Raw genomic sequence first — 17,500 nt, 5'->3', positions numbered from 1 at the left:
CTAACTTAACTATAACATCCACCAAACCAGCGTTTAACTAACTTAACTATAACATCCACCAAACCAGCGTTTTACTAACTATAACATCCACCACACCAGCGTTTTACTAACTTAACTATAACATCCACCAAACCAGCGTTTTACTAACTATAACATCCACCACACCAGCGTTTAACTTACTTTACTGTAACATCCACCACACCAGCGTTTTACTAACTTAACTATAACATCCACCAAACCAACGTTTTACTAAATATAACATCCACCACACCAGCGTTTTACTAACTTAACTATAACATCCACCAAACCAACGTTTTACTAAATATAACATCCACCACACCAGCGTTTAACTTACTTTACTGTAACATCCACCAAACCAGCGTTTTACTAACTTAACTATAACATCCACCAAACCAACGTTTTACTAAATATAACATCCACCACACCAGCGTTTAACTTACTTTACTATAACATCCACCAAACCAGCGTTTTACGCAATGCTGTAGTGAGATAAATAACTTAAAAAAATTAAATCCAAAGCAACCTGATTAGTCAATATTCTGCTCTCCTGCTGCTTAGGTTACCGTTACCATGGGGACTGCTGAGGTCAAAGGTCAGGTTCCCCAGCAGACATGTTCACCTTGACATTGATGAAGTTCTCAGACAGCACTAAGGCACATCAATACAGACACACACACACACACACACACACACACACACACACACACACACACACACACACACACACACACACACACACACACACACACACAGCAGGTGCAGGGGGCCGGCGTGGCTGGAGACTGAAATATGGGGCGTATTAAAATGCTATTGATAAGGTAAGTGAGCAGATAGCTTATCTGGGGAACACTGAGGCCATATGGTGCTGTGGGCACACAAACACACAGAGGAGGAGAGGAGGAGAGAGAGAGAGAGAGAGAGAGAGAGAGAGGGAGAGAGAAGGAGAGAGAGAGGAGAGGAGGATGCATGGGGAATCTGCATACAATGGAGGGGGCAGCTGGTTCAACTGATGACCATCCACCCTTCCCTCGATTAGCTCCTTCTGTTTCTCTGCCTCACACACACACACGCACACTCCACAGAACAAGCACACACACAAATACCCTACTTCTACTCTGATATCCTAATCCCCCCAAACAACCATGCTTATAGACTCCCTCATCCTCCAACCCACCCAACCCCCCCCCCCCCCACACACACACACACACAAAATAAACCAAGCACCAGGACCCCCACCAAACTCTTTCCAAATTGCATGTCTCCACCTTCACTTCACTTTCTCCTGCTTGCTGTCATTCTCTCTGCATCCTTCTCTCCTCCTCTTGTTCTCTCTGCATCCTTCTCTCCTACTCTCGTTCTCGCTACATCCTTCTCTCCTCCTCTTGTTCACTCTAGTTCATAGCTCTCCTGCAGTCTACCTCCTTTGTTTCATCAGCATCCCTTATTCTGTCTCCCTCCATCTCTCTCTGTCTCCCTCCATCTCTCTCTGTCTCCCTCCATCTCTCTCTGTCCTTCTGTCTCCCTCCATCTCTCTCTGTCTCCCTCCATCTCTCTCTGTCTCCCTCCATCTCTCTCTGTCTCCCTCCATCTCTCTCTGTCCTTCTATCTCTCTCTGTCTCCCTCTATCTCTCTCTGTCTCCCTCCATCTCTCTCTGTCTCCCTCCATATCTCCCTGTCCTTCTGTCTCCCTCCATCTCCTGTGCCCAGGTTCAGTAATGCACTCTCTGACTGATTCATGGTTTTTCTGTTCACGTCATCAAAAGCTGCTTCACTTTGCCCCCTAAATGAATACCTATCCCCTCTGTGTGTGTGTGTGTGTGTGTGTGTGTGTGTGTGTGTGTGTGTGTGTGTGAGCGTCACTTTTCACGTGAATAAATATTCCCTGGAAGCCACTTGAGCCAGAGGCTAAAACACCACAGCACTGACTCACATGTGTGTCAGAGAGAGAAGGAGTGTGTGGAGGTCATCTTTATCTGCATGACCCCAGCTTGCTTTCCTGACGTGAATGTCTGGACAACAAAAAGTGAATTACATTTTAGCCCTATTTCACTTTTCCCTTTAAATGATTTAAATGGCCCATCATCAGGCACAGAACACAGTTGTCTGGTGGAGATGAAGGCCCTCCCAACCAACACGTAGAGAGAGGGGACCCCACATACACACACACACACCTGGAGAGAGGGGACCCCACATACACACACACACACCTGGAGAGAGGGGACACCACATACACACACACCTGGAGAGAGGGGACCCCACATACACACACACACCTGGAGAAAGTGGACCCCACATACACACACACGTAGAGAGAGGGGACCCCACATACACACACAGACACACACACGTAGAGAGAGGGGACACCACACACACACACACCTGGAGAGAGGGGACCCCACATACACACACACACACACACGTAGAGAGAGGGGACACCACACACACACACACACCTGGAGAGAGGGGACACCACATACACACACACCTGGAGAGAGGGGACCCCACATACACACACACACACACGTAGAGAGAGGGGACACCACACACACACACACACCTGGAGAGAGGGGACCCCACATACACACACACCTGGAGAGAGGGGACCCCACATACACACACACACACCTAGAGAGGGGACACCACATACACACACACACACACACACCTGGAGAGAGGGGACCCCACATACACACACACACACACACACTTGGAGAGAGGGGACCCCACATACACACACACGTAGAGAGAGGGGACCCCACATACACACACACACACACACACACACACACACACACCTGGAGAGAAGGGACCACACACAAACACCCACACACCTGGAGAGAGGGGACCACACACACTAGTCGTGATTCCACTATCGGGCAGTGAGAGCTAAGGCCATCTCCGGGCCAAACGGGGCTAACTGAGGCTTCAGGCCGCAACAACAAAAGCCCATTTGCGTCTCTACTTTTGGGCCGATAGCCCCAGCTGAGTCTTGTTCAACACACACACACACACACACACACACACACACACACACACACACACACACACACACACACACACACACACACACACACACACACACACACACACACACACACACACACACACACACACACACTAGCCCGATAGCCCCAGATGAGTCATGTTCCATACACACACACACACACACTAGCCTGATGGCCCCAGCTGAGTCTTGTTCCATTTCTATAGCATACACCTGCCTCATGTTTGAAGCACGGGGCAAGCTCACTTTTGGGTTCATTTCCAACCATATGTTGTTATTGGTGGTACCCTAGTAGTTGTGCAAATCATAATTTCTCTGCCTTTATGCCACTGTATGTGTGTGCGTGTGTGTGTGAGAGACCGAGAGAAGGAGTGTGTGTGTCTTTTATGCCACTGTATGTGTATGTGTGTGTGTGTGTGTGTGTGAGAGAGAAGGAGTCTGTGTGTCTTTTATGCCACTGAATAGATAGATAGATGGATACTTTATTAATCCAGAGGGAAATTTAGGAAAATAATTGTGTGTGTGTGTGAGAGACGTTGTGTGTGTGTGTCTTTTATGCCACTGTGTGTGTGTGTGTGTGTGTGTGTGTGTGTGTGTGTGTGTGTGTGTGTGTGTGAGAGAGAGAAGGCGTGTGTGCGCCTTTTATGCCACTGTATGTTCGACGGCATTAACAATTCACTAATGAAGAGAAAATAGAAAACGTTAACGCAAGACTATCCCTATGGCTGAGTTTCAAAGCAGTGATTATTCATAACATGGCTGACACACATACACAAACACACACAACACGGCTGAGATTCACAGCAGTGATTATTCGTAACATGGCTGACACACACACACACACACACACACACACACACACACACACACACACACACACACACACACACACACACACACACACAAACACACACAACACGGCTGAGATTCACAGCAGTGATTATTCGTAACATGGCTGACACACACACACACACACACAACATGGCCAAGATTCACAGCAGTGATTATTCATAACATGGCTGACACACAAACACACACACACACAACATGGCCGAGATTCACGTGGGTGTCGGTGCGGGTGTGCGATTCTCGTGTGCCAACATAGTCGTTCCTTGCAACAAATTAGCATTTCTGGTCATCCAATCTGAACTTGATTAAACATCTATACATACTGTGTTCATCTGAGCCGGAGATGTTTTGTATTGAAATACCTTGAGTGCTGTGGATCATGATATGCACCGTGGTTAATGCCTGCCTGCGTCATGTAACACAGCCAGGGCAGATTCTTTGTTTGTTTGTTTGTTTGTTTGTTTGTTAAGTTGTAACAGACTTGGGTTGTAACTGATGCGTACCAAGGTAGTTCTTGCAGCTCAAAATGTCTCATCTTTTATGCCCATCACCGAGTCAGAAGGACACCTATCAAACGTATTAGAATCTCTCGAGTCAGAACGACACCTATCAAAAGTATTAGACCACCATCACCATCATCATCATCACTATCACCATCATCATCACTACCATCATCATCACAACCATCATCATCACCACTACAATCATCATCATCACAACCATCATCATCACCACTACCATCATCATCATCACAACCATCATCATCACCACTACCATCATCATCACAACCATCATCATCACCACTACCATCATCACCCTCACTACCATCATCACTATCACCATCATCATCACTACCATCATCATCACAACCATCATCATCCCTATCATCATCATCATCATCACATCACGATCACCATTACCATCACTACCTTCACCATCATCCCCATCAAAACACAGCGTCACTACCACAGACCCCAAAAACTTAAAAAACGCATCCTAACTAAGCGACCCCCTCCCCGCCGCACTCAGAGTGGAGAGTGTGGGGTCAGGGGAAGACAATGTGCTATTCTCCCTGCTGCAGGCATGTGGGCCCCGGGCCAGCAGGTCCCCGTTGCATAAGCCGCAGACAAAGCCTCCATTGCTGGGGCCTCTGTTCTACCCCAGCCAGCAGCTTTGGCCAGCATTGTGCCACGGCGGGTTTGCCCTGACAGGAGTCAATCTGTTTACTGTAGTAAATGAGAACAGCCCTGTTAGCGGCATCAACAAACAACGCATTGTGTCTCGCTGGCCAGCTCTTAAGAGGAGCCTCAGTGAAATACAAGACAATAATTAACTGCTAGGAAGGAGGTCTTTTCCCAAAAATCACACAATGGTGGAACTTGTTTTAAAGGCAGGAGTTTAACGTTCACCCAGAACTTCTCAGACTTTCTGGAGATCCACTCACAAAATCCAGAAGCTTCCAAAGACATGCCAATCAGTGACTCACCAGTTACCTAAACAGTTATGTCAACTTCACAAGAAAGTTAACACAAACGAAACTGATTCATCATACTGAAAAAAGTACGTGCGGCCAACACAGTCAATGAATAAGCTAATTTTTACATAGTCGGTTAGTTCTCGACACGCAAGAGAAAAAATGTTTTTTTTTTGTTGTCGTAATGACCTGTTTTGATGGCTTACTCCAAGTTCAAATGAGGGCACGGGGCCTGCTCGTGTCCATCTGACACAGCGCTGATTCCAAGCCGTTTATAAACCCAAGACAAACCCGGGATAACGGAGTAGCCACAGCTGTGCCGCTTGAGTAAACAAGTTTCCCGATGTCTCTATTCGCTGCGCCACTTCTAAAAGCAACGCAGAACCAAGTCACGTTAGTTTCAAAGGGTGTTTAAACTGTGCTGTTACTTGGTACGTTAGACGTTTTTATTAAGTGCTACACGACCCAGACATTAGCAAACTTATTTCTAATGTGGCAAAGGCACGAGAAAGCCGCTTACGTTATACATCGAGCTTGTTTCTGGCTACATCGGTGTTAGCCAACCAGCTAGCAAGCTAACTACAGTTGGCTGTGGCTACGAAACATCCACAACTAGCAGATACTATGGTCAGTGTTTTCAGCAAGTAACAAAACATGAGGAGTCGTTTGTATCCGAACTATTTAGCAAAGTTTTAATCACCATAGACTAATAATGTAAGCACTGTACAACACATTGTCTAAAACAGGCTAAACAACGTAACTCTGAACTGATGTTAACCGAGCTAACTAGCGGGCTTCAGGAGCGGGCAACTTCAACAAAGGAAATTGCAAACAGGATCAGATGCCAGATTTTCAGCTAGCTGTCGTTAGCTCACCATAATGTTCGCTTTTGTATTCGCATAATAAGATGGCCAAAGCACATGAAATGCGCCAACCCAAGTTATTCTTAGACCGAAACGTCAAGAAAACCCAACTTTATGGTCCAAGCAGAACGTCAGCTGGCAACATTAAATTCTAGTAACTTAAAGTTTAGCCAGGTGTGTATGCCCACTAGCCAGCTAGCTCGCTAAGTACTTTTCCAAATGCAAGGGACGAGGTTTGTAGCTAACCATAGCCAAGTTCCATAACTTAGCAAGCAAAACACAAGATATGAAAAAAACCAAATCGACTACCATCAATGCCTGGAATTTGGCCTTAGCAATGATACGATGAAGCACAAGCATCGTAACTTAAGTTATGTAAATATTATTGAGATGATAAAGCAAAACCTTCGTCTGAGATTACAAATCTAAATCACCCATATGAAACACTATCTTGGTTAGAGCCAACGATTTCGCTACAAAGCCATTAATAAAGAATGTAAAGAATTCGATGAAACACATTTGAAATGTAACTGACATGCAGTACTTACGGTGAAGATTTCAAATGTCGAGGATGGAAAAATACGAACAAATATGTTCGAGCAACAAGTCTCTCTGCCCTATATTTTCTCACAGCTCTGCAAATGTACCCCTCAAATCTGCAACTCCCGGCCGTGCCAACTGCAGAGGACAAAACAGCAACATCTTGGTCAGTCATTTTGTTAAAAATTGTGTTTAATTCAAATAGCTGGTTGAGATTGTTCCCCGAAAGGACGTTTGCTGATTCTGCAGAGCGTGTACGGAATTTACTGCAGCGTAACAGAGCGCAAGGTCGGGCTTCTTTACAAAAATGTGAAAAATGTCAAAGATTTTTGTGCCATGTCAGACGAATCCAGCCCTGAGCCAGCGGACAGAGAGTGAAAGCACCCTGTTGCACCAGCGACTAGAATCGCTGTAGCTTCTTCCAAAGCCCTCTCAGTCAATACAAATTCAATTCATCCTTTCAGCTGATAACGATATTTGTCGAGACAAGGATGATGCATATGTTTACCTTTTTGAAATAAACACAACTTGAAGCATAAATAATGTATCCTGTGACCATTTTGCATATTTAAGTATTATAAACTTACCTCAAACACGTCCGTGACTGATATGTTTTATGTATCGTTCCCTTATGTATCCCTAAGGTGGGTTGGTGTAGTTTTTGAGAACTGTGTAAAGTTATTCTTGTGTTTGAGGGCCAGCCGGGAATGTGATGCTCGGAATGCGCGGAATGACACCAGGAATGAAATGCACGCGAGCACCGAGTTTGCGCTGGGGCGGGGCGGAGCGCGCGTGGCGTCATCCCGGAGGCAGCGCGAGCCAGCAGCAGCAGGCAGCGGAGGGAGGGACCGAGGATGGGAAGGAGGGGTGGGGGGCGACCGGGCGCTCTTCCTTTCGTTTCTACGACGAACACGATGACCTCACTGGACACGTCGGTTTCAAACTCCAACAGGAAGGAGATACACGTCCTATTCAGAATTTACTGTAAATGACGTATGCCGTCTTCGTCCATACATTTATAACGTGCTATACATTAAACCCACAGATTATTCTACTGAACTATTAAACAAGACATTGTACTAGACAACAGCCCACAGTCATATCAGTGTTTATCTCTGTGTGTGTGTCTATGTGTTTATCTGTCTGCTCTGTGTTTGGTTTCAAAGGTGGAGTGTGTGTGACATCACCAATCTACCCTCAAGACAACGGCCATATATTTGGTGGCAGAGAAGAGTATGGGTCTCATATATGCCTGTGCTTTGGGGTGTGATCGCTTGTGTGTGTCTATATGTGTGTGTCTGTTTGTGTATATGTGTGTGTGTGGGTGTGTGTGTGTGTGTATGTCTATGTCTGTGTGTGTGTGTGTGTGAGCATCTGTCTCGTTCCACAGTGTTTTGTCCCGTCAGGAACAAGATCTGAACAACACACACCTGCACACACTCAAGAGAATTAAGAACATGAATCGCACACATTCACATATGCTCAGGAGAATTAGCAACTTGAGCCACTTACACTTGGGACACACACACACACACACACACACACACATTTACAGCATTAGTATGCACCATCCTGCCATCTGCTTTCACACTGATGCTAATGTTCACCCTTCTCTCCTTGTCCCTCAAAGGGTCCAGAGATTTCAATTTCCAATGAGAGCAGATTTGCCCAGCAGCCCACACACACCTCACATGGACACACTCTCACCCCCCCCCCCCCACACACACACACACACACTCACCCCCCCCCCCCCACACACACACACACACACACTCACCCACCCACACACACCTCACATGGACACACTCACCCCCCCCCCACACACACACACCACCCACCCACACACACTTCACATGGACACATCACCACACCCCCCCCCCCCCCACACACACACACACACACTCACCCACCCACACACACCTCACATGGACACACTCACCCACACACACACACCTCCCATGGACATCAACAGCAGCATCAACATGACAACAGCCATACAGATGCAGGACATCACACACTCACACACTCACACACTCTCACAGACACATTCACACACACTCACACACACATTCACACACACACACACTCACAGACACACACTCACAGACACACACACACACACACACACACACACACACATCTGTGCTTAGAGAAGTGACAGTGTGAACACACATATACAGAAATATGTATTTATGAGTTGTATGAGGTGAGATGACAGCACATACACACACATACATATGCATTCACACACTCTCTCTCACTCACACACACACACTCACAGATAAGTCATGGAGATAAATCCCAGGTATTTAACTGCATGACATTTCTCCCTACAGTAAAACATCCAGCCCAGCTGTGTCCAGACCCTTACCCAGGGCTGGGGGACTCACTGTGTGTGTGTGTGTGTGTGTGTGTGTGTGTGTGCGTGTTTCTATTTATGTGTGTATCTGTGGGTGTGAGGGAGAGAGATTGCATGTGTGTATGTATGTGTGTTAGGATGTATGTGTGTAGGAGAGTGTATGTATATGTGTGTGTGTGTGTGTGTGTGTGTGTGAGTGAGTGTATATACAAATGTGAGCGTGTGTGAGAGAGTGTATGTATATGTGTGTGTGGGAGAGTGTGCTTTGAGGTTCCACAGCTCTTTACAGCTGGAGGTGAGGCAGAGAGGCTGCTGGGATACGCTGGGGTATTACTGCTGGAGGTAAAACAGAGAGGCTGCTGGGATACGCTGGGGTAATGTTTAACGAGAAGCTTGTGAAAAACGGCACTGGCAGATGGCTGGGGTGTTAACAACAGACGTGCACACACACACACACACACACACACACACACAAACACACTCACACACACACACACACACACACACACACAGACAAGCACACATACACACACGCGCGCTCACACAGACATACTCATCTACACGCACACACACTGACCTATACACTCATCTACGTGATCTACATGGTCTTATATCTATGTACTCATTTACACACACATGCACACACACAAAGCTATGAACTAATTTACACACACATGCACACACACAAAGCTATGAACTAATTTACACACACACACACACATACATGTCCACAAATACACACTGACATGTCCAAACATGCACAAACTCTCAGGTGTAGACATGCAGATGTGTATGAACACACGCATGCACGCGCACACACACACACACACACAGTCCCTCAAAGGGCTAGCCCGCGCCCCCCTTGCCCAGGTCAAACACACATACGCCTCACACACACGCACACACACACACACAGTCCCTCAAAGAGCTAGGCTGGCCCAGGTGACATTTGCATAGATAAGAGCAGACCAGACCTCCAGAGAACACAGACATGATGAGATAAAGGAGAGCTGGGGGTGGGTGGACCAGTGTGTGTGTGAGGTGTGTGTGTGTGTGTGTGTGTGGGGGGGGGGGGGTGCTGCGCATGTAAGTCAATCTGGTTCCTCCTCACACACACAGATTCACAGTCAACCATGAAACCCAGCAAGTCTCTTCACACACGCAGATATTGGCACAGAAAAGAAAAAAAAACCCAGTCTCAGTATACACTTTACGCACGCACGCACACACACACGCCCGCGCGCGTAGACAAACACACACACCCATATGCACACTACATGCACAGACAGGCACCTTTGAGTGGAGGGATGAGCGATCACACATACACACACACACACAGACTTGACACGTAGAGACAGGTGAGTGTGCTGATGGATGAGCTCTATGTGTGAGAGGAATTGAGCTGCTGTCACAGTGAGTGTGTGACGTGTCCAGACATGTTACAGCACACGGCCTCACTCACGAACGCACACTCAAACATACCCATGTGCACACACACACACACACACATACACACACATACATGCTTTCAATAAAAGCAAAATGACTAAATTAAATCAATAAATGTGTGTGTGCAAAATACCCCCTCAACAATCTGCAGCATTACCCCAAAGGCCCCCCAATTACGCCCCCCCCATTATCCCTCTCTCTCCTATCCTGCTCTCTGCCGCCCCCCGGTGTCCAGTGGTGTTGCTGCAGCTGTCAGTGGTTGGGAACAGGCTCTGATTGGGTGATGAAGAGACTCTTATTTTAAAACAATAACGCCTGGACAGACACAGCAGCCCTGAGATCCAATCAATGGGGTGACATTTCCCTCACATTCGCCTCAGGCAAGACTCTCTCTCACACACGCGCACACTCTCACACAGCCTGCAGCAGACATAACCATCCATCCCATATTATGACAAACACACACACACAAAATTCAGCTCAATATCACGGTCTATATTACAGCACACACACACACACACACACAATTCAGTTTAATATCACTATCTACTCACACACATACATACACACACACACAATTTAGTTCAATATCATTGTTTATTACAGCACACACACAATTCTATTCATTTGAGAAGAAATTCCTCCCAGCCAATCAGGGTGAAGAGTCCTGAGAGAGGGGTTGGCGTGGTTACGGCCTGCTGCAGGTGAGGTGATCCAGCTCTGTAACCGTAACAACAACAAGGTCAATGAGGTGCACCAGGCCAAGCATTGACTCATACTTAAACATCTTCTCTAGAGAAAACAGCAAATAGGGGGCAGAATGTGTGTGTGTGTGTGTGTTTCTGTGTCCAACACTCACACAGAAGCATAGTATTCAAACCCAAAAACAAACTATCAGGTGTCTGTCCCTGACTATGGTGCACACACACACACACTTCTGAAACAGGGTGTGGTCGCACAAACTAATGGACTTCAGAAACTTGAGAGGGGCCTTTCATGCGTGTGTGTGTGTGTGTGTGTGTGAGTTTCTGTCAATAGGTGGGTCTGCAAGAGGACCACACAAACTCTGGTAAAGGATTGTCTCTGTATGTGTGTGTGTGTGTGTGTGTGTGCGTGTATGTGCGTGTATGTGATGTGTGTGTGTGTGTATGCAGAGTGTATGTGGTGTGTGATGACCTACATATTCATGGCTCTAAGATTGGTCCCTCTTCTGGAGACTCTGACCTGCAGACCAGTATATAATGTAAATAATAATGTACTACTAATACACTACACTAATGCAACACTAATAATAATAATATAATATATAAGTCATATACAGTCATACTACAGTAACACTAATGTAACACTAATAATAATAATATAATATATAAGTCATATACAGTCATACTACAGTAACACTAATGTAACACTAATAATAATAATATAATATATAAGTCATATACAGTAACACTAATGCAACACTATTAATAATTAATAAATCTCAATAATAATATAATATATAAGTCATATACAGTCATACGACAGTAACACTAATGCGACATGCAACACTAATATCAAGTCACACAGAGGTGCGCATGGGTTAGGGTTAAAGGTCACAGAGGTGGGCATGGGTTAGGGTTAAAGGTCACAGAGGTGCGCATGGGTTAGGGTTAAAGGTCACAGAGGTGCGCATGGGTTAGGGTTAAAGGTCACAGAGGTGTGCATGTTTTACAGACACACGTATGCCTGTACATATATATAGACCTACCACACATGTAGACAGGTAGACTACAATACACCTCTACATGTGCACTTACAGAATACATACCTGTACAACATTACTAACATGCATATCTACACACCCTTAAAGATGCAGATACCTGGACATTACAAACATGTATACCTACACACCTTTAAAGATGCAGATACCTGTACATAAAAATAAACATAAAAATGTACGTCAGTATTAAAAGAAGTTGTTTAAAAGTATAGCCCTAACCCCTAACCTTAGTCATTGACCTGGTCTTATCATAGAGCACACATCATATGAGGCACCAAGTCTAACCTTTGACCTTTTCATTGTGTGGACAAAAGGTTGAATGTTGCACTGTTCACTCTGTGGACAAAGAAACTCATTTCATAAACAAAAGTAAACCTGATGAATTAATTTAGTATAAAAGTAATGATGACGCACATTTAACCCCTGGAAAGCAACCTTTCTAAAATGAGGCCCTTGGCCAGTGCTGTTAGATGTTGTCATGGTGCAGGTGGTAGGCTGATGTTAAAGTTTTACTACACAGTAATGTAGTCATTAGCAACCGTAACCATGACAGTGGTCTCGTCAGCTAGTTAGTTTGGAGAGTCCAAGATTCTGACGAAGTTCTGTTTGTGTCATTCTCAGAAGACAGAACACACACACACACACACACACTCATGTGTCATTCTCAGAAGATAGAACACACACACACACACACAGGTTGGCTAATTAAGCTGAGCACAAGTTAAAGAGCGAAGCTGATTGGATGTCTGCCACTGTTGTTAGCTTTGTGGAATGTGCATGTTTCCACGGGGACAGGTAGCTATGGGAGCAGGGGTCAGTCTGAGAGAGAGGAGAGAGGGAAGCTGGATGAGTCCTCACACACACACACCATTATTTTGACAGGGAAGTTTTTAACTTAATATATATATTGTTTGTTGTTGTTTTTTTATTTTTTTATTTACCAGTCTGTACTTACCAGCTAACGGAAACCCTGGTGTGTTTGTGTGTGTGTGTTTGTGTGTGTGTGTGCCCATGTGTTATCTGTGGAGATTTTACATTTAATTTGTGTCGTCATGTAACCTTCATTATGTGAAGCATTTTCTGGACACTCCAGTTTGCCCCTGTGTGTCTGAGGTTTGCCCCTGTGTGTCTGAGGTTTGCCCCTGTGTGTCTGAGGTTTAAACTATTTCCTAATTAATCTTTCTTAACAAGGTAGTGTACTCAACTCAGATTAACAGGATCATTAAGTGCTGTGATGAAATGCTGCTATAGGCATCAAGTGTGTATGCAAGCAAGCATTAAAATTGTCATGAATGTGTAAGCAAGCGAGCGTGTTTTGTGTTAAGGTAGTCATGAGTGTGTAAGCAAGCGAGCGTGTGTTGTGTTAAGGTTGTCACCATGCTTCCCTAGATGGTAGATATGAAGTATTGCATAATCATTTTGAGGAGGTCTTTGTTTAGGTTTAGCTCCAAGGCCCTTTGTGTTCTTAATCTGGCCTTGCACACATTCACACACACACACGCACACACACACACACACACACACGCGCACACACGCACGCACGCACGCACCACACGCACGCACACACGCACGCACACACACACACACACACACACACACACACACACACACAAACACACACACAGGCCTATCTTTATGACACACATCTCTTAGATCTTCTCTGGCATTCACCAGGTACTCGTGCTCGTTCTTGATCTCTGAATTGCCGTCATGACAACCGGATGCCTCTCCTCTCTGTCACTCTCACAGAGCCTCACAGCATCAGCATTCCAGTGTCCACGGCAACCGCAGCCAATCAGTGATCAGCATTCCTGGGACCCCGGTAACTGCAGCCAATCAGCATTCCGGTGTCCACAGCAACCGCAGTCAATCAGCATTCCGAGTCCACGGCGACCGGATCCACGGATGCTGAGCAGCATCTCCTCCTCTGCCACCCCTTTCACTCCCCCCTTTTTCTCTCCTCCTGTGTACATACCGTTACAGAACATAGACCAGAGTCTTTGGGAGCCTATGAGAGTGTATGGGAGCCTATGAGGGTCTATGCCAGTGTATGGGAGTCTATAGGAGTCTATGAGGATCTATAGGAGCATATGGGAGCCTATAGAGGGTCTATGCCAGTGTATGGGAGTCTATAGGAGTCTATGAGGATCTATAGGAGCATATGGGAGCCTATGAGGGTCTATGCCAGTGTATGGGAGTCTATAGGAGTCTATGAGGATCTATAGGAGCATATGGGAGCCTATTGAGGGTCTATGCCAGTGTATGGGAGTCTATAGGAGTCTATGAGGATCTATAGGAGCATATGGGAGCCTATAGAGGGTCGAAAGGCAGCCTATGAGGGTCTATATGAGTCTATAGGAGTCTATGAGAGTCTATGGGAGCCTATTAGGTTAGGGCATATAGGAGTCTATGAGGGTCTATTGGAGTCTACTTATTTCTGTCTCTTTTCAAGTGTTTGTACCCGCCCCCCCACCCCCCAGCAGCTGTCCCTTAGTTTGACGATAACTGTGCTGAGCAGTCCTTTACGGTGCCAGTGCGGTTAGTACGTCATTTCCTGTTTATTTATCTCTGGGACAAAATCTGTGTCTCTTTATAAGTGTTTTGTAACCTGTAAAATGTATTTATGTAACATTTATTTATTTACTTATCTGTAGTACGTTATTTCCTGTTTATGTATCTCTGGAAAATCTGTGTGTTTTTTTACAAGTGTTTGAAACACCCTTTCTTTCCTACTGTGAGGCGCATTGTGTTACCTCCTTGTATGAAATGCGCCGTACAAATAAAGTTTGATTTGATTTGATTTGATGGGCGCCTATGAGGCTCTAAAAGAGTCTATGAGGGTCTATGAGAGAAATAAAAGCCTGTGTAACTTCTAGGCACGAGAGGCAACAGCCATCTAGCAGAGTACAAATGAATGATCATATTAATTTATTACAACAAAGTGACACAGTGAACCATCTGACTCTACAACAAGCTGCTGTGTGGTGAAACAGAAAAACTCAATGAAACTCAAATGAAGTTTGTCAGAAGTTTGTTCACTTAAAGAAATGATCACTTTAATGATCACATGCCGGCTTTAAATAATACTGAGTCTGTGTATGTGTTGATGCTGCACAACTGGCCCTTCATAAAAGACACGTGTGTGTGTGTGTGTTGTGTGTGTGTGTGTGTGTGTGTGTGTGTGTGTGTGTGTGTGTGTGTGTGAGGCACAGGCTAGTGTATGTGTGTGTACAGGTGCTGGCTGGTGATTGATGCTGGGAAGCGTCTAAGCGTGCGTGTGTGTATGTTTGTGTGTGTGTGTGTGTGTGTTGTGTGTGTGTGTGTGTGTGTGTGTCTGTATATGTTTCTGAGTGTGTGTGAGGAGTCCAGCTCACTCCACACTTCGGTATTTGGTGAAGAGGTTGTAGAGGATCCTTAGAGTAGACTTGAGATCACAGTTTACAATGTCTGCAACACACACACACAACCCAAACACACACACACACACACATATACACACAAAACAGGCAAAACAAATTATGGTGGGCTATCGGGCAAAAACACACTTAACACATTTAAAACGACTGTCTGGATGTGTGTGTGTGTGTGTGTGTGTGTGTGTTGTGTGTGTGTGCTAGTGTATGTGTGTGTGTGTGTGTTTATGTGTGTGTGTGTGCTATAGTGTGTGTGTGTGTGTGTGTGTGTGTGTGTGTGAGTGTGAGTGTGTGTGTGTGTGTGTGTGTGTGTGTATGTGAGTGTGCGTGTGTGTGTGTGTGTGTTGTCTCTTTAGGCTGGATACTGACCCTCTGGGCGGGGTTTAGGCCTCTCCAGACCACCGTCCTGCATAAGCTCAAAAGAGAAGGACACGTTGTGTACCTGCAATTACACACACACACACACACACACACACACACACACACACACACACACACACACACACCACACACACACACACACACAATGAAAGCATCTGAAAGAGATGGGTCCCACAGTACAGTATTTAAAGGGTAGTCAAAGGTCAAAGTGGATGGCACAGGAGGATGGTGAGTGTGTGTGTGTGATAAAGTGTGTACTCTGTGTGAGAGTGTGTGTGTGATAAAGTGTGTACTCTGTGTGAGAGTGTGTGTGTGATAAAGTGTGTACTCTGTGTGAGAGTGTGTGTGTGTGTGATATAGTGTGTGTGCTGTGTGAGAGTGTGTGTGTGATAAAGTGTGTACTCTGTGTGAGTGTGTGTGATGGTGTGTACTCTGTGTGAGTGTGTGTGTGTGATGGTGTGTACTCTGTGTGAGTGTGTGTGCTGTGTGAGAGTGTGTGTGTGATGAAGTGTGTACTCTGTGTGAGTGTGTGTGTGATGGGGTGTACTCTGTGTGAGTGTGTGTGTGTGATAGGTGTGTGTGTGATGGTGTGTACGCTGTGTGAGTGTGTGTGCTGTGTGAGAGTGTGTGTGTGATGGGGTGTACTCTGTGTGAGTGTGTGTGTGTGATAGGTGTGTGTGTGATGGTGTGTAAGAGTGTGTGTGTGATGGTGTGTACTCTGTGTGAGTGTGTGTGCTGTATGAGAGTGTGTGTGTGATGGTGTGTACTCTGTGTGAGTGTGTGTGCTGTGTGAGTGTGTGTGTGTGATAAAGTGTGTACTCTGTGTGAGTGTGTGTGCTGTGTGTGTACTCTGTGTGAGTGTGTGTGCTGTATGAGAGTGTGTGTGTGATAGAGTGTGTACTCTGTGTGAGTGTGTGTGCTGTGTGTGTACTCTGTGTGAGTGTATGTGCTGTGTGTGTACTCTGTGTGAGTGTGTGTGCTGTGTGATAGAGTGTGTGTGTGATAGAGTGTGTACTCTGTGTGAGTGTGTGTGCTGTGTGTGTACTCTGTGTGAGTGTGTGTGCTGTGTGAGTGTGTGTGTGTGATAGAGTCTGTACTCTGTGTGAGTGTGTGTGCTGTGTGTGTACTCTGTGTGAGTGTGTGTGCTGTGTGTGTACTCTGTGTGAGTGTGTGTGTGATAGAGTGTGTACTCTGTGTGAGTGTGTGTGCTGTGTGTGTACTCTGTGTGAGTGTGTGTGCTGTGTGAGTGTGTGTGTGATAGAGTGTGTACTCTGTGTGAGTGTGTGTGCTGTGTGTGTACTCTGTGTGAGTGTGTGTGCTGTGTGAGTGTGTGTGTGATAGAGTGTGTACTCTGTGTGAGTGTGTGTGCTGTGTGTGTACTCTGT

General features: G+C 45.7%; 2 protein-coding genes across 5 annotated transcripts in view; both read right to left on the bottom strand.

Moving 5' to 3' along the window:
- Nucleotides 1-7,543, bottom strand: part of LOC105901336 (transcriptional enhancer factor TEF-1) — a 56,654-nt gene extending 49,111 nt beyond the window's left edge. For 2 of the 4 annotated variants that reach the window (XR_004165954.2, XM_012828767.3), the window contains exons 1-2: nt 7,339-7,543; nt 6,760-6,889 (exon numbers count right to left, since the gene is read on the bottom strand). The gene's annotated coding sequence lies outside the window, so the exon portion shown is untranslated. The remainder of the gene's footprint in view (nt 1-6,759; nt 6,890-7,338) is intronic. The other 2 variants (XM_031586926.2, XM_031586925.2) reach the window with 1 other exon arrangement.
- A 7,678-nt stretch (nt 7,544-15,221) lies between these two features.
- LOC105901337 (alpha-parvin) overlaps nt 15,222-17,500 on the bottom strand; it is a 12,894-nt gene continuing 10,615 nt past the window's right edge. The window contains exons 12-13 of the mRNA XM_031587176.2: nt 16,104-16,176; nt 15,222-15,768 (exon numbers count right to left, since the gene is read on the bottom strand). Of these exons, the coding sequence (XP_031443036.1) occupies nt 15,692-15,768; nt 16,104-16,176 (150 nt within the window). The 3' untranslated portion in view covers nt 15,222-15,691. The remainder of the gene's footprint in view (nt 15,769-16,103; nt 16,177-17,500) is intronic.

This window comes from Clupea harengus, chromosome 20 (genome assembly GCF_900700415.2).
Source record: "Clupea harengus chromosome 20, Ch_v2.0.2, whole genome shotgun sequence".
NCBI lineage: Eukaryota > Metazoa > Chordata > Actinopteri > Clupeiformes > Clupeidae > Clupea > Clupea harengus.
Note: the sequence above shows the minus strand (reverse complement) of the source record. Positions and strands in the feature narration are given on the sequence as shown.